Below are 18954 nucleotides of genomic sequence, written 5' to 3'. Positions count from 1 at the left end.
AGTAAAAGAATTGTTTCCTGAAATAGATTGAAAATATCCACAGGCCCCTCAAATCCTGGACATAAATTGTTTCAACTTCTTCCATCAAGGCAGCACTATAGGGCTTTGCAAACAACTAGACACAAGGACAATTTTTCTCCCATGCCATCGCTCTACTAAACAATTACTTCCCACAACACTGTCCTATGTCTTAGGATGTAAAACCACATAGTAGGGCTGTATTACTATTATCCTTCTCATCTTTCCTATTATCTATTCCTTTAGCAACTTATGTTTTTTGTATCTTATGATTTATGTTGATTGGTTTATTTTATATCCTATGACTATCACTGGGTGTTGTATTTTATGATTTATGATTGTATTTTATTATTATTATCATGATTTATCATTTGTTGCTTGCATGTACAATGAGAGCTTATGCACCGGAGAAAAAGTCCTTGGGTGTTTAGTCACACTTGGTGCATAAAGAATTCTATTCTGTTCTGTTCTATTCTGTTCTGCTGTTCTGTCCTGTTGTATTCTATTCTATTCTATAATGAGAGTGGCTCCATCCATCCATCCATCCATCCATCCATCCATCCATCCATTCTATGGTCTTGGAGAGAACTCTGCTCCTTTATCAAGTTACATTGCACTTCAAAACTTATTTGACCAGATACCTTTTTGTTGATTTTTTTTTTGCACCTACTGTCTTGTTTACTTGCCTGGACTACTAGAATGTTCATCTACTTGGAATTCTGGCATGTATTTCCTACCAAAGAATATCAAGCAAGTCAGATTCTTTTACAGTTGCATGCACAACATATTATCAACTCAAGCACTGTGCAGACCCTGTGGGTTAGAACACATGTGGAGTAGTAAACATATTTTCTATATGCAATTGAAGTTCAGAAATGAAAGAAAAATTGATGGAAATTGATCGAGGAGCACTTCTTGCTAATGAAGTTCTGCCTTATAGGACTGACAATCTATACAAATCAAAAGGCCATCAGATTTAATGGATTCTATTGAATTTCACTACATTTGGTTTGCATTTGATAGACAGGAAAAGACCACCCATTTGTACACACTATTTATTTAAATTAAGAACAGCATTTTTATAGTTCCATGTATCTATATCTGTAAAAGATTGCCTAATTATAAGAATTCTTCAGCTCTTCAAAAAGGACGTGGGCTGTTGAACATGACTCTGTGTATTTACTGTAAGCAATTTTATTTAGTTTTAAGTAAATTCTGTTGATGTACTATAGTTTGTTTGGATTAAATTTGGCACATCTATTTTTTCCAAAAATACCTGCTTGTTTCCCATCAAGCCTGATTTAAACTGCCTTTCATGTTCCCAGTGGTAGTTCATTTAGTCGGAATATCTTGGCCAGAGTGGCTCTTTGAGATTTTTTTTCTCTTAACTTTCCCCTCCCTTTGCAAAGGCCTTCCCCTCACCCTATGATTATATGGCATCCAGCGAGACCAGGAAGTCTATCCATGAAACCTCCATTCATATCAAGTTCTTGGGAATCTGAAGTGGCAACTTCTAAGACAGCAATTCATTTTCTCTTTTTCTGTCATCTGTCTCCCTATTATGGATCCCTGTACCTCAGATCCTGTCAGAGACACAGATAGACATGTTTCAGGAACAATGGATGACCCTAGGAGGAAATCCTGTTAAGCACTGTTCATTAAAAAATACCTACCTAGCTTGAAATCAGTTTGTTTTCTAAGTGGAGAAAATGTGTTCAGACCCTAAGATGTGGTTCATAATATGACTGGAAAAGTTGACAGAGAATTTTATGTACCTATATACAGAGCTGTATTCCTCCCCCCACAAAAGGATATATTTTGCACCCACCCTGCTGAGGTCTGGAAGGCCCTTCATACCTGGCTCTGTTCCTAGGCCTGAAGCCTGTGTGTCTATGGAGCTGCAGTTGTGTTTTGTATTATCTTTTTATGATTGTTTTTAGTCTGGACTACCATTTTTGTTTAATGTCTTTTAAAAGCTGTTTTTAATCATTCTTTTGATTTTGTAAGTCACCTAGTCTTCTGGAGTGAGCAGCCATATTAAATGTGATTGATTTGTTATGTACTGGGCTTTTGGAATAGCACCACGTGCGTTGCTGGAGAACTAATGGTTCTCCAGCAACCCAGACAGGACGTCTCTGGTCCTGCAATTGGTCAACTTTGGGCAGCAAACATGGGTTCAATCCAATTGGTTGCTACCAGAGGGTCTGGCTGTATATTGTGGCAGGGTGACTCTAAATCCTCAGTACAGTTTCAGCTTAAATAAAGAATGAGTTTCTCTGTACTCAACTGCGTGTCTTCATTCCTGCTCATCAGAGCCTACAACATAATATGATTAATTAATTAATTAATTAAATACCCTCCTGTATTGTGGAAACCACACCCCAACCTCTGACCTATTTTGCCATTAGTACAAATCTATTTGACTGAATCTATTTTTGTGGATTTTCTTTTTTACATTTACTGTATTATATTGCTGGTATAAACACACACATCATTCAACCAAGATTATATGACTTTAAGCTTTCATATAACAAAGTGACATATATCCTTTCAAAGAAAGATGAAGAGGAAATAGGGAATAGCTTATATGGGGGAAAGCAATTTTGGGAGTGGTAATGAGAAAAGCAGATATGACAAGAACACTTTTTTTCTTTTCCCACCCTGCAATTCAAATTTTAATACTGTAACCTATCACAAAACCATGTGTGAAAATTTGACGTGGTTCATTCACTAGTTAACTAGGTAGTGATTTGATGTTTTGGAAAATTTGATGTTCTGGAAAATAAGCAAAAGGAAGGCTCTATTTTAAACTGGAATCAAAATGCATTTCTCAGTCTCAGTGTCTGAATTAAGGCGATCCACACAATCTGAAGCAAAATGCAGAATACAGAATTGGATGGGACCTTGGGGGCCTTCTAATCCAGTCCCCTGCTCAGGCAGGAGACTCTAAATCATTTCAGACAAATGGCTGTCCATTCTCTTCTTTAAAACCTGCAGGACGGAGCACCCACAATCTGCGGTCTGAAGCCATTCCACTGATTAATTGTTCTCTTTGTCAGGAAATTTCTCCTTAGTTCTAGGTTGGATCTTTTTTGTGTATTTCTTTATCAAATGGCTGAACATATATTAAGTCCAGATAATCCATTCTTTTACTCAAGTTTACTCCCTGAATCAAGGCACCAAAACTATATGGAGCACATAAACATGGGCAAAAGCAGTTTTTCTAAACTGATTGCAAAATTTAATTCAGTCAGTCCAACTCAACAATCTAAAAAAGTTGAAATCTATTCAAAGCTAATTCATTGCAAAAAAAAAGCATCAATGACATGGAGCTTTTATAATTATTATAATTATATAATAATATTTTATAATTAATAATTAATAAATATTTAAGAAAGAATTATATTCTTGTGGCCAAACTAGCAACCCAACTTGTTCTTGAGTAAAGATTTCCCTTATCCACTTGTGTCCAACTCTAAGGGGGTGAAGCTCAACTCTGTTTCTAGCTGGGAGAGCCAGCGATGTCTGAAAACACTTCTGTGGTCATGTGCCCGGCATGATTATACATCAAGGCTCAGTCAACTATCTTTTCTTCCACCAAAGTGGCACCTACATTGCATTTGCATGCTTTTGAACTGTTAGGTTGGCAGGAACTGGGGCAAGAACAGGAGCTCACTCCCTCATGTGGTGCTTGGGTAATCAAATTATTCCATTGTTGTTGTGTTGTTAGCTGCAAGCCGTGTCCAACCCATCGCGACCCTATGGACAACGTTCCTCCAGGCCTTCCTGTCCTCTACCATCTTCTGGAGTCCATTGAAGCTCACGCCTACTGCTTCAGTGACTCCAACCAGCCACCTCATTCTCTGTCATCCCCTTCTTCTCTTGCCCTCAATCTTTCCCAGCATTAGGCTCTTCTCCAGTGAGTCCTTCCTTCTCATTAGGTGGCCAAAGTATTTGAGTTTTAGCTTCAGGATCTGGCCTTCTAAAGAGCAGTCAGGGTTGATCTCCTCTAGGACTGACCGGTTTGATCGCCTTGCAGTCCAAGGGACTCGCAGGAGTCTTCTCCAGCACCATAGTTCAAAGGGTTCAATTCTTTGGCGCTCAGCCTTTCTTATGGTCCAGCTTTCACTGCCATACATTGCAACTGGGAAGACCATAGCCTTGACTATACGCACTTTTGTTGACAGGGTGATGTCTCTGCTTTTTAGTGTGCTGTCTAGATTTGCCATGGCTTTCCTCCCGAGGAGCAAGTGTCTTTTAATTTCTTGGCTACAGTCCCCATCTGTAGTGATCTTGGAGCCCAGGAAAATAAAATCTGTCACTACCTCCATTTCTTCCCCATCTATTTGCCGGGAATTGAGAGGGCCGGATGCCATGATCTTGGTTTTTTTAATGTTAAGTTTCAACCCAAGTTTGCACTCTCCTTCTTCATCCGCAACAAGAGGCTCTTTAGTTCCTCTTCACTTTCTACCATTAGAGTGGTATCATCTGCATATCTTAGGTTGTTGATATTTCTTCTGGCAATCTTAATTCCAACTTTTGATTCATCTAGCCCTGCCTTTCTCATGATGTGCTCTGCATATAAGTTAAATAGGCAGGGCAACAGTATACAGCCTTGCCAGACTCCTTTCCCAATTTTGAACCAATCAGTGGTTCTGTGTCCAGTTCTCACTGTTGCCTCTTGGCCCGCATATAGGTTTCTCAAGAGACAAATAAGATGGTCTGGTACGCCCATCTCTTTAAGGACTTGCCACAGTTTGTTATGATCCACACAATCAAAGGCTTTAGCATAGTCAATGAAGCAGAAGTAGATGTTTTTCTGGAACTCTCTAGCTTTCTCCATGATCCAGCGTATGTTGGCAATTTGATCTCTAGTTCCTCTGCCTCTTTGAAATCCTGCCTGTACTTCTGGTAGTTCTCGATCCACAGACTGCTGGAGTCTAGCTTGTAGGATTTTAAGTATAACTTTACTAGCATGAGAAATGAGTGCAATGGTGCAATAGTTTGAACATTCTTTGGCACTGCCTTTCTTTGGAATTGGAATGTAAACTGATCTTTTCCAATCCTGTGGCCACTGTTGAGTTTTCCAAATTTGCTGGCAAATTGAGTGTAGCACTTTTACAGCATCGTCTTTTAAGATTTTGAATAGCTCAGCTGGAATACTGTCACCTCCACTAGCTTTGTTGTTGCTCAGTTTTTCTAAGGCCCACTTCACTTCACATTCTAGGATGTCTGGCTCGAGGTCAGTGACCACCTCATTGTGATTATCAGGGACATTAAGCTCATTCTTGTATAGTTCTTCTGTGTAATTTTGCCACCTCTTCTTAATCTCTTCTGCCTCTGTTAGGTCCCTGACATTTTGGTCCTTTATCATGCCCATTTTTGCATGAAACATTCCCTTCATCTCTCCAATTTTCTTGAAAAGATCTCTGGTCCTCCCTATTCTATTGTTTTCTTCTATTTCTTTGTACTGTTCATTTAAGAAGGCATTCTTATCTCTTCTAGCTATTCTCTGGAATTCTGCATTCAATTGGGCATATCTTTCTTTTTCTCCCTTGCCTTTCGCTTCCCTCCTTTCCTCAGCTATTTGCAAAGCTTCCTCAGACAGCCATTTTGCTTTGTTGCATTTCTTTTTCTTTGGGATGGTTTTGGTTGCTACCTCTTGTACAATGTTGCGAACCTCTGTCCATAGTTCTTCAGGCACTCTGTCTATCAGATCTAATTCCTTAAATCTATTTGTCACCTCTACTGTATATTCAACAGGGATATGATTTAATTCATACCTGAGTGGCCTAGTGATTTTCCCTACTTTCTTCAGTTTAAGCCTAAATTTTGCAATGAGTAGCTCATGGTCTGAGCCACAGTCAGCTCCTGGTCTTGTTTTTACTGACTGTATAGAGCTTCTCCATCTTTGGCTGCAGAGCATATAGTCAATCTGATTTTTATGTTGACCGTCTGGTGATGTCCATGTGTAGAGCCATCTCTTGGGTTGTTGGAAAAGAGTGTTGGCTATCACCATCCTATTCTCTTGACAAAATTCTATCATCCTGTGCCCTGCTTCATTTTGTACTCCAAGGCCAAACTTGCCTGTTATTCCGGTTATCTTTTGGCTTCCTACTTTAGCATTCCAATCCCCCATGATGATAAGGACATCATTTTTTGATGTTAGTTCTATAAGGTGCTGTAGGGCTTCATAGAACCAGTCAATTTCATCCTCTTCAACATTGGTGGTTGGGGCATAGACTTGGACTACTGTGATATTGAATGGTTTGCCTTGGATTTGAACTGAGATCATTCTGTCATTTTGGGGATTGTATCCCAGTATTGCTTTTCCTACTCTTTTATTGACTATGAAGGCTACTCCATTTCTTCTGAGGGATTCTTGCCCGCAGTAGTATACCTGATGGTCATCTGAATTAAATTCACCCATTCCTGTCCATTTTAGTTCGCTGATACCTAAGATGTCGATGTTCAATCTTGTCATCTCTTGTTTGACCATGTCCAGCTTTCCTTGATTCATGGATCTTACATTCCAGGTTCCTATGGAGAAAAAATCTTTACAGCATCGGACTTTCCTTTCACCACCAGATACATCCACAACTGAGCGTCCTTTTGGCTTTGGCCCAGTCGCTTCATTCTTTCTGGCGCTACTAGTACTAGCCCTCTGCTCTTCCCCAGTAGCATATTGGATGCCTTCTGACCTGAGGGGCTCATCTTCCAGCGTCATATCGTTTTGCCTTTTGGTACTGTCCATAGGGTTTTCATGGCAAAGATACTGGAGTGGGTTGCCATTCCCTTCTCCAGTGGATCACGTTTTGTCAGAACTCTCTGCTATGACCTTTCCTGCATGGCATAGCTCATAGCTTCATTGAATTACGCAAGCCCCTTCACCATGACAAAGCAGTAATCCATGAAGGGTAATTATTCCATATGATATTTTAAAACAGAAAAAAAATGTCATTGCCTCAAAGTGGCAGAATGATGTCAAGGAAATGTTAATGTCAAGGTTCCGACTGACGAACCCAACTGAGCAAGCACCATCAAGGCAATCTGATCTCTTAATGCAAAACTTTATTGAGTACACCATTTCCAGTGCTCCAACTTGGTTATGATTAGGGTTATGTTTACGGTTATTATTTTGGCATGAATGAAGCAAAACCAGCTCTGGCTAATTCCTGCACAACCCGCTATAGTTAAAACAATTCTCCCTGCCCCTATTAGTGCAGGTCATGTGGTCCAATCGAGTGTCAAGATATCATTATGAGAAAGTGTCTCCGTGTATTTGCAAACATCTGCTGAAACATCCATTGTTCACATAGGCCAACCTCTTGTTGTCCGGAGCCTGCATTCCATTTCCCCCTCCCCTTTGCCTAGTGCATTGGCAAGCTGAGAAGCAATAATGGTGGCCACATCATACAGATGCTTGAAGCTTGACAGTTAAAATGAAATTATGCAAGAAAGAGTCCTTGTCCTCCAACCTTCTTACAGTTGAATAATATACAAAATGGTCCAGGATACTGGCACTTTTTCTTTAGAAGATGATACCAGCAATACAAATCCTATGAAGAAGGTGAGCTGTTTCATTCCATGAAGTCTCTGTTAACTGCACTTATGGATTTCACTGTTATGAGATTTTGTGCAACTTTGAGAAGGAGTAAGGCTAAATTGTATAGAATTCTATGCATTATGTTTAAAACTCTAATGTATGTTTTCGTAAGTGCTTATAAAAGGTCAAGTTGAATACAATGAAATCAAACTGGAATTCTTTGTTTCTGAAAAAAAGTATGATATTTCACCTCAGACCTACCATCTTTTCCAGTATTTTTATAATATCAAGCAAGTGTTGTATGTAACTGTTATAAATTTTCTTTAGGGAATTAGCTAAACAGATCCTTCAAGAGAACATCACATCTCCAATGATGAACAAAGAAATACAGTAGAGATCTGCATTGTATCTTGACTTTGTTAGTCTTGCCACTTTGCCTTCTTATTCTCAGCAAGCAGTCACATTTGATTTTTGTACTTGTTATTCAGCTTTACATCTTCTTGTCATAACAGGTGAATATATACAGTATATTCATTTTTCTGGTAGTTCAGCTGGTCATTTCCCTTTTAGTTTATGAGTGACACCTTTTCAGCTGTAGCACAGCTGACACAGTCAAAACAAACCTTTCCATGGCACCAACTTTTCGTAATAACTTTTCATTATTTGATTTTTATTGGGAAGTAATGCCAGATAGCTGCTTTTAGTGGAGAGGAGAAAAGATTTATGTGTGTCATCAGGATGGCACCACGGATTGCAAGAATTGAAGGAAAAGCTGCAAAACAATGTGAAATGATTGAACAATCACAGAATACACTATGGGTGTGTTGCCTGCAATAATTCTTTTTAGGTCTCACCTAGGTAAAAAATTGCCACAATGTTCAAAACTCAAAACACTTTATTTTGCTCATTGATCAGCCTTAATATAAAGCATTAAATAAAATAAAATAAGATAAATGAAACAAAATGCAGTAAAAATAAATTGAAGACTGTCACCACAAGTGAAACGTTTGTAGTTCAAGTAAATTATTTTGAACATTGAGACTATTCATGCTAAGCTTCATTTAAGACCTTCATAGATAAAGCTAGGAACAGTTAAGAAAGAAGGTTAGCAGTTATTGTTATTACTAAACTTGGAAGAAGTTTAATTAAGTTAAGTTTCTAATAAAGTCTCTGTTGAATCTTGTTGGCTATTAAACAAAAGCTGGTGATATTATAGGGGTGTGCATCATTCTGATCAGTGAAGAGCATAGTGGCTCACATGGTTAGAATGCTGGGTTGACAATCAGCAAGCTCACATTCAAAAGCCAAGTGCTGCTGTGTGACAGAGTAAGCTCCCCATTTGCTCCAGCTCTTGGTGATCTAGCAGTTCGAAAGCATGCAAAAAGTAGATAAATAGGTACCACTTTGGTGGGCACTTAATGGGGACATGAAAGGAGCCCCCAACTGGGTGTCCCCTGGGCAACGGTGTTGTCACCAGCTAGTTCTTTCAGCCCAGAAGCACCTGGCTATATTTTCCAGGGCCTTAATTGATAACACTGTATAAAGCATACTACATTTTTTATCAGATGAAATAGTTTAATGGCCTTTTACCAGATACAGAGGGAAGGCTGGCACCAGACAGAACTGGAATCAATCATCTACAAAAAATGTGCTATGGATCTTGAAACATGTAGATCAGAGGTGATAATCAAAACATTCTAAAATCTGTGCTTTTAATGTGATACTTCATTGGCAACTTGTGCACAGTTTGTACTTCCTGGCATCTTCTTGTTTAACAAACAGCAGTCCAGTCCTACTTATGATCAGGAGATTAAAAATGTTTTTTGTTCTTCATGGAAAAATGGATAGATGCATTACTTAACAGCACTGGATAAGATTTGGAAATAATTCAGTCTGTGTTTTATTATATAATGCACATGAACAGAAGTGTAATCTGGTCCCAATCTTTTACAGTCAATTGAATAATAAATCCCAGATTTTTATTTGGAGCTAAAACATCAAAGTGTGACCTCACCATGCCCTTCTCCCATTGGATCACCCTGTCATTTCAATCTACTACAGAAAACTATAGCTCCTTTCTCATCCCCATATTCACATGGCGAGTAAGTGGAGCAATGGATGGAAACTAATCAAAGAGCAACCTAGAATTAAGGAGAAATTTCCTGACAGTTAGAACCATTAATCAGTGGAACAACCTGCCTCCAGAAGCTGTGAATACTCCAACATTGGAAGTTTTAAAGAAGTAATTGGGCAGCCATTTGTCTGAAATGATATAGGGCAGGGGTGTCAAACTGCCGGCCCCTGAGCTGGACACGTCATCTGGAAGCCACGCCCACCCCATTGCTGGCAATGGCAAAACTCTCCTGATATGTTGCGTGATGTCACATGATGTCGTGACTTTGACATGTCTGGTATAGGGTTTCCTGCCTGAGCAGGGGGTTGTACTAGAAGACCTCCAAAGTCCCTTCCAACTCTGTTATTCTGTTCTGTTCTGTTTTGGGTGGATGACCTCATCTTTTTTGCAGATGGCAAGGAACAGAGGAAGGCTAGTATCAGAGGCACAAACAGAAGCATCATCTTGACTGTGAGGGGAAAACGAAGGGAAAGACAAAAAGGCTTTATATACTACTCCCCAAATTATCTAATTAGGCCACCTAGCAGTGTCAACCTTGATGTACAGAACAACAAAGCTGATTTTGATCGAGTCATATAGGAACTGTTACCTAGAGAAAAGGACTGAAACATTTTTCTTAAAGTCCAGAACAACATAACATTCAAAACCAGCTCAGTATATTTGGAAGGAGGAGTAGGAGGAGCAGGAGCAGGAGGAGGAAAAGATATACAGCACCACCAGACTTGCAAGATTCTGCTACCGTAGCCATTTTCAGTAACAATAGGTTTAGCCTTCCTTTGCAGTTAATTTCCTGGTCTGGTCTATCTGATGGGGCTGCACAGACAATATCCCATTAGAATGACTGCCCAGTTAAGGACTAGCTGGGAAGTGGGTGGGGAGACTCCTGTAGTATTAACTGATTATTTCTTTGAAGACAGTAGTCAGTCAATGGATCTTCCTAATGCTAGAATGATAGTCTTTAGAAATGTTTTAATGTGAAATCTCTGCTGGTCAGGAAATAAAGTGGATATGCATATATGAAAAAGAGTCTGGGAGTTTGAAAGAAATAGAGAATGAAACGGAAAAAAGACATCACATTTAGAATTCCTCAATGGTATTAGATAACACTAAAGGAAACCTGAGATTGCCAATTTGTAGGGAATCTCTTTTTTTGTGCTGCTTGCCACCACTCATCCTATAGCTGTGCATTTCCAGATAAAATGTTGGATGCAGTATTATATATGAACTAGGATAGATTACACCATAAATTTCCCCATGTGCTTGTCCTCATCTGCAGCCATGTGAACAAGAGAAGAAAAAAAGACAGCCTACGATGCTATTTTCGGTTTGCGCCTTTTCCCCCTTTACAGAGAATGCCCTTTATGTGGGATGTTATTTTTACTCCATCACTGAAGGGAAGATTAAGCTTAATCCTAAAGCTTAAAAGAAGATTGCAAACATATTGTCTATGTATCATCTGAAATGTTTTTTTAAGTCTTTCAAATATACATTATATAGCCAGGCTTCTGTAGTTAATCCTGAAATATGTTCACACATTTAATTTCTGCTAAAGAGTTGTTCAAGAAAAAGAGCTCTCCAATATTAGTCTCCATAAAAGGGCATCACCTAAGAAAGGAAACACAATTAAGCCCCATCTAGCAATCTGTAAAATTCATTCTAGAATCTCACCTGGTATTCCTTCATGAATCCAGTAATTAATGTCTGTTCCGCTACCATTTTCAAAAACATTGGTAATGTTGAGAGGCTTCAAATGTTTCATGATTTCTTTCATGATACAACGAGCCTTAAGGCTGCCTGTGAAAGCCAGGCCAGTGGGCGTAAACGTTCCTTCGTCTGATTCCATAACCATATCAAAGTTGGAAATGTTTACCTGAAAAACAGAAAGTGAACTTCTATTGAAATACAGATGATGTTGAAAGAGTAATTTGGCAAGTACACCATGTCAGTGGTCATTTGTCTTCCTGGGATGGCATGAGATTAGGAAAATTATCTAGTGCATATTGTTTTGATAAACTGCAAGTTTAATTACATGGCTAAACCACAGAATTTGTTCAGTGTTGTCTATGATCCTTGTTTACAGACTCGATTACATAGCACTTTGCAGTCCTAGCTTGTGGGAGCATTTAAAATCCCAGTTTCTAGATTTTGAGATAAATAGCGATTTTTCCTTAGGTAATTATCACACTGGATAAAATAAATGTAAACTAGGTCAATAATTTTTTACCTTTTCAAGTGAATAAATAATATGGTATGTATGTATCTTCATTTATTAAACAAATGCTGGGATTATAAATTACTGCATCTTGCATGAACTTTCAAAGTTCTATGCAAATATTAATTAAACTTGTTTAAAAATATTAAGTAGCAAGTAATTATTACTAAGCTGAATACTTCTACCCTGGGAGTGCTGATTAATTTCCTGGATACCCTAAGGGGAAATTTGGAAGTTTGGATTTAGGAGTTTCATTTAGTTTCATTTTTTTTTATCTCGAAACATCTATGTTTAGTTGCAAAAAAGAAGGGACACAATTGGCATTGCCACAGCCATATAACGGTCCTGGGCTCCGGAATCCCAGCTTATGTTTCACTTAATAGCGCAAGGAGATTTTTTAGCTCATTATGGCGGTCTTTCCCAACCAGCTGCCTTTCAGAAGTTTTAAATTTCAACTCCCATAATCCTCCAGCGACAATGGCATACCAAACGGTCTATCATATTATGCTGGTAAAAAGCATTCCTTCGCTGCTGCAGTCTATATCTCCCCAGTTAGCACTTGCTCAGATAAATCTCTAAATTGCAAACTTGGTCCTTCAGAAGGCATGCAGCCTGTTCGGGACTGGTAGCCTGCTTTATTCAGGGGGGTCAGATTTCCTACCTAAAATATCTCCATTCCAGAGTGTTTGTCCTTATCTATTCCACACAGAAAGGAGAAAAGTACATTGCTAGACACCCTCCCCACGGCACCCCGCCAGGTTTCTCTGTACATGGCTATGGGTGTATGGTGGCTGGTTTGCAAAAATTAGAGCTGTTAGCAGAGGGAAAATTACCTGCCATCCTAACGTTGTTCTTCCTGCATGTAAAGACCCATTGAAAGCTATGATGATGTCTCAAAATTTCAGTTCTGCAATTGGGTATTTTTCCTGACAACTGTGACCTTGGTTGAAGGTTAGCATAGAACACTTACAGGTAAATATTGTAGATATGTATGTGTGTGAAGGAGAAGTTAGGATGTTTGGTGAGGCAGGTACATACTGCATACCTTAGCAAGAAAAATCAAGGTGCTTGTTTTTCCTGGAATTTAGACTGAGTAGTAACTTACTGGAAAGATTAAGCTTCAGATTTTCCAGCTTATGAAATTGATTAGATTGCCCCAAGTTCAGGGTACAGGTGAGGTGAGAGTTTTCACAAATGAGAAAACAGCTTTTCCTCAGGTCCCACTGAGCTTCAGCATTGCAAATTGCAAAATGGATCTTTTGGAATTGTGGCTGATCCCTCCTTCCTTAGAATTTGCAAAGTAGATCTGTCTTTCTCCCTTCACAGGGAGAAAATTAAAAAAAAATTAAAGACAGAGGGAGGAAGAAAAAAAATGAGAACAGGAGTGGTAGGAAGAGGCAATAACGTTGACAAAAGAGAAAAAAACTGGTCCTAGCCAATTCTATTTCTGCCAGGTCCCATATTTATGATGGTTGCAGTGTCCTGAGGTCATATGATCCTCTTTTGCAACCTTCTGACAAGTAAAATCAATGGGGATAGTAGATTCACTTAATAATGATGGTACTAACTTAATTCCTATGGCAAGAACAGTCATAAAATGGGGCAAAATTCACTTAACAACTGTCTTGCTTAGCAACAGAAATATTGGGCTCAATTGTGGTCATAAATTGAGGTCTACTTGAACAAGATGTGCCATGTCTAAGGTTAAAAAAAGTCAAAACATGTGAATAATTGACAATCTTTGTGCATCACATTAATGTATCTGCTAAGCTTGTAAGCCGCCCTGAGTCTTCGGAGAAGGGCAGGATATAAATGTAATAAAAATAAATAAATAAATAAATCTCCATATGATTTTTAAAATCACTGCTACCATATAGTCAAGAATAGGCTCATTTTTAATGGTGAACTATGAGTACAAACAGCAGCATGACAGACTGAGGATGGGAATCTTATTAAGTCCTTTTAATGAATGATTTATAATATTCAAAGCAAATACTTTCAGAGTAACTTAACTACCTAAGGGTAGCTAGTAATGATAACAGTTAAGAGGCCAGTCTGAGACTAGGTAAAAGGAATATATATGAAACAGATGAAATATCAGAGCGTAAGTGAAACAAAAGTATTGGTAGCAGGATTAAACAAATCTGGTGTCTCTGATGACAGCTTCTCGGATCTCCATGTAATCGGGGGAAAAAGAGAATCCTTTACAATGGTGGGATTTTATAAGCTGGTGGCAACAGCACATTCCTCAATGTCTATGGGGATTCTCAGTCATCCAGGTCATGGTTGTCAAAGGTGCTTTTTCAAGAGGCAACTGGATTTTCTTGTTTTTCTTTGAAGACATTTAGCTTCTCATCCAAGAAACTTATTCAGCTCTGACTGGATGGAGAATGGAAGGATTTAAATTCAGTCAGAGCTGAAGAAGCTTCTTGGATGAGAAGCGAAATGTCTTCAAAGAAAAACAAGGAAGTCCAGTTGCCTCTTGAAAAAACACTTTTGGGAGCACAGTTGTTACCCTTTTCAGTAATGGCTCACATCTTTCTAATATCAAATCCAGAAGGGGAAGTACCATTAGTATATGATATGGTTACACCTCTCCACCCTTCCGTTTCTTATTCTCACTCTTTAATTTGGCACATATGTTTAAAACAACAAAGTTTCTAACAAAAAAAATCAGAATGAAAAAGAAACCTATCAAAACTTTTTTAAAAGCAATTTTGTTAATGAATTAATTACAATAGCTAAATTATTGCAAACTAAAAGAAAGATAGAAAAATAGAAAAAAGGAAAAAGTGCAAAGGGAAATAGTATAGCTTTAAAAAGAAAAAAAAATATTAAAAAAGATAGTCACAACCATCATCTAAACATAGAACAATTAACCAGTGGGACAACCTGCCTCCAGAAGCGGTGAATGCTCCAACACTGTAAGTTTTTAAGAAGAGAATGGACAGCCATTTGTCTGTTATGGTATAGGGTTTCCTGCCTGAGCAGGGGGTTGGACTAGATGACCTCCAAGGTCCCTTCCTAATAATAATAATAATAATAATAATAATAATAATAATAATAATAATAATAATAATAATAATAATAATAATAAATTTTTTTTAGTAAATTTGCGCTTTTCTTAAATTGTAAGCAATCTCTTCCCATATCTTATCTTTTATCTATAAATAAATCCATAGAGCATCATCATTAGAGCCCTGGTATCAGCAAATATTTATTAAGAGTTACCAGAAAAAACAGTATATCTATTTTAATCTTGAGGAAATAACCCAATTTTATATTCTTTCCTTTTAGGAACAGACTTCTAGACTGTATAAGTCATCCTTGACATATGCCCATAATGGAGCCATAGAGTTGTATGTCATGACGGTCGTAATTTTATGACTTTTTTGCATTGGTCATTAAATGAATCATCATGATCATTCAGTGACTTAGCAGTCATTAAACAAATAGCATAGTCATTAAGCCAACCAATGCTTTGCTATGGGCATGGTTTTGCCAAAAATAGGAAGCAAGTGCTGGTTTTTAACAAAATACAGTCATGTCACTGCAGGATGCTGTAAATGTTTGTTAATGAAGCTGTGTTCCTGAGCACTCAAAGTTTGACTCAGAGTGGTTCAACCTTCATAACTTTGAATCTGGCTCAAAAGTCTCCTTTCTCGGGTTGGTTGTAATTTTGAATGGTTACTAAACAATTGGTTGTAAATTAAGGAATACCCGTAGCTCCTGGAAAGAATAATAGTTTGACATGCATTCAGATCTCTGATTAGCAATGGTACACCGAGTACATAGTCTTACAGAACCTTGCCATAGATAACCTTGTGAATCATTTAAGTTGTAAAGCACATCATTAACTTTTCTGCTATACCATTTCATTCTTTTCAACCTCTGGATTCTGGACTTGTTAGAGAAGAGTGATACAACTGAAGCCATTAAAGTCACATGCAGTCTTCCCAAAGCCTTTGGTAAGATATCCAGAACTTTTTCAAAGGTTGTCACCTATTTGTAATTTTTAATGCAGGGAAATTGATTAAATATAAATGGCATAATCATATTAAGTGAATTGAATTTAACCCTACCATATAGTCCCATTCATCAACCATATGCCAGTCCCAAGTCTGGATAAATGGGGAGGGTTAGGGAAAGCAATAGTGAACGACACTGTAAAAAATCTCACAAGAACACTTTATGGCAATAATTCCACATGACTCTGATATGGATACCAACAGTGGACCCTTCCGGCTGGATGAAAGCATTGAATTAATTTAATATAATTTCAGCAATGTTGGAAGTAAATTGAATCGCTTTTAGCTTTTGTTCTGTTGTATTGAAATGTGTCCCTGTTATTCTGTTCATAGTCCAAATGTTATCTTGTGCTGCAAAGAAAAAAAATTACATCCCTATGATAGAACAATAAACAAAGCAATGGAATATTTTGGTGCTCAGGACGTTTTTTTTAAAACAGAAATGCCCAGAACACTTACAGTTTTGCATCTCAACCTCAAATCATGACATATAATGACTGCAGGGCGAAAGTAGAGTTTTGCGGCTACTGTTCTAACAGACATCTTCATTTGGGAATAAGCAGGTTTTATTGCAGAAATATTAATATATATTCCATTATAAAAACAATGCAGAGATAATCTACAGTATAATTTTGTGCATGCCTGGTTGTTTGCCAGAAACAGAAACAGATGAAAGATAGTTGGTGTACCCAACATTTAGCTTCCATGGGATTCAGTAACTCTTGGTTGTCTTGAGGGTTTTTGCTAAGTCTGTTTGTTGCTTTCCTTATTCACTGCTGATTTCTGGAGGGTCACTTGGAATTTCTCTGAGTGGTAGAAACCTGGGTTATTTTCCTGGGACAAATGGAAAATGTTGTATTGAATGTACAATAGTTGACTATTAAATCTAATCAAAGTATGCATGTGGAGATATGTGTGTGTATGTCTCTGTCTATCTCTCTTCAGTTCCCTCTGGACAACAAAAAGGTAACTACTGATGTCCAAACAAGTTCAGATCAAACTGGGTTCTCTTAAGCAATTTAAGTCAGGATTGTCTATCAGAGGCATAGATTTAATGTGGGCTCAGCTGTTTCTTCCATGTCTTCTCATATTGGAAGGCTCCTTCAAATGTGCAGGCTCATTAAAATATCAATCCATGGAAGTAATCACTTTTGTCAGGGAATAATCTGGACGCTGGGCTCTTACTACAATGTGCAGTGCAAGCTTCCCCACAGGAGATGTCATCAGAATGGGAAAAATAAGTCAAACCAAATTGGATTGATAGGTGTAGAATTTCCCAAAAGCCAGTTGACAGCCCTGAAGGATGAACACCACAACCAGGTCTGAAACCGCAGGAACATTCTCTAGTGTCAGAGCTCCAAATTCAGCAGGAAAACAAATATAAATCAGGAAGTTGAAGATAAAAACCTATTAAGTAAGGCAGAAAAAGAAGAGCAGCTTGCCAGAACTGGCTAATCCATTTGTAAAAAATTGACTGTGATATTATATACCTGATATCACACACCTGGACACTTCACCTTAATACCTGAACTAAATCCTCATTGACATCATGCTGGCTCACTAGGCTAAATTCCAGACCAAACTCCTTGGAGAATAGATTTACAATAACCTGCAATACATTTTTTATCTGAGTTCAGAGCATTAGTAATGATTTTCAAAGCTCTAAATGGGTTTGGAACCTCAATTCTGACTGAGTATCTCATCTTGTCTAACTCCTTTTTATGACCCTGACCTTAAACCTTAAAATCTGCTGAGGCTCAGAATAATATGTGAAGGCACTTGAGAGGGAATATGAGTGAACATTCTCAAATGGTGGGTTTGAGAAACTCAGTTGAGCTTGCTTCCAGGATTAATGTCTAAAACCAGCCTGATCCAGGGGGACAGACTTGGTTAGCCCCTCCAACTAGTAAAAAAAAACATTACAGAGCCATATTCCATATTCCCTTAGACACCAGCAATGGATTTCAAAATGACAAGTTGTCTTTTTTCAGCTAATCTTTCTCTCCAGCTATTTTTCTTTGAGAATTTTGAGTAGGAAAAAAAGGCTCAGAAGTCTCAGTATAGCTGATTATGAAGAGCTGGTTTACCAATATACAAGATTGGATCATCTAAACTTTAATGGCCTTTTAAATGCATTTTAATTGTTGTACATTAAATGTTTTTCATTGTCTCATTTCATAATTGATTTTTTAATCGGACTGTTTCTGTCGAAGATTGTTTCATTCCAGCATTTTTGCATACATCTGAGGAAGAACAATACACAAATATTATCTGTTCTATTACTAGTAATAGTAGCAATATTAGTAGTAGTAGTAATAGCAGCAGCAGCAGCAGCAGCAGCAGCAACAACAATATATGTGGTGGGATTATGCCCATCAACTCTAAGAAAATGCTGACAAAGCTGCTATGTTTCAAAATGTTATTATTTTCTTCTGAACTTTGCTTTTGCTGTGAATAGAATCCTAATTAAGCTGCACTAACATCTTGGTTATTGACTTTCTTGGATCATAGGAATGTCTAGTGAATTGTTATTTATATACAAGAGGTATTTCTAGTTTACTGAGGCAGAAGTAAATCAGGCAGATAATCCATCTATGATAGAGACAAGAAAAACTAATTTCTATATTACAGTCAAAATGTATCCAAGGAAATCAAAATATTTAAAATTAATATTATTGACATTGATTTGTTTAAATGAATAGATTCATTTAGACATCTGCAATGAAAAAAAATCATATGGAAGGCAATGACTAAAAAACAAGAAAATTCCTGACTTGGAAAAAGCTGACACCAAATTGGTCTAAAGCCTTAATAAAAGTATTTGGGATTTTGGAGATGCACTGGTCAATGTCAGTCATGGTATCATTGATTAACTTGTTTTAATTATTTATCCTTCTATTTGATAAATATTATATTCTACTACTATTTTTAAAAATAGTTATCTAACATTTGCCATGGCCTTGTGAATTATTACCACATACCAATATAGATGAAATCCTGACATTTAGCCAATGTA

The 18954-nt window shown here is 37.7% G+C and overlaps 1 protein-coding gene across 1 annotated transcript in view; it reads right to left on the bottom strand.

The window, feature by feature from the left end:
* Positions 1-18954, bottom strand: part of CPQ (carboxypeptidase Q) — a 161418-nt gene that overhangs the window by 28767 nt on the left and 113697 nt on the right. Inside the window, exon 7 of the mRNA XM_083359551.1 lies at positions 11367-11568. Coding sequence (XP_083215677.1) covers positions 11367-11568 — 202 coding nt within the window. The remainder of the gene's footprint in view (positions 1-11366; positions 11569-18954) is intronic.

Source organism: Vipera ursinii, assembly GCF_947247035.1.
Source record: "Vipera ursinii genome assembly, chromosome: 3".
NCBI lineage: Eukaryota > Metazoa > Chordata > Lepidosauria > Squamata > Viperidae > Vipera > Vipera ursinii.
Note: the sequence above shows the minus strand (reverse complement) of the source record. Positions and strands in the feature narration are given on the sequence as shown.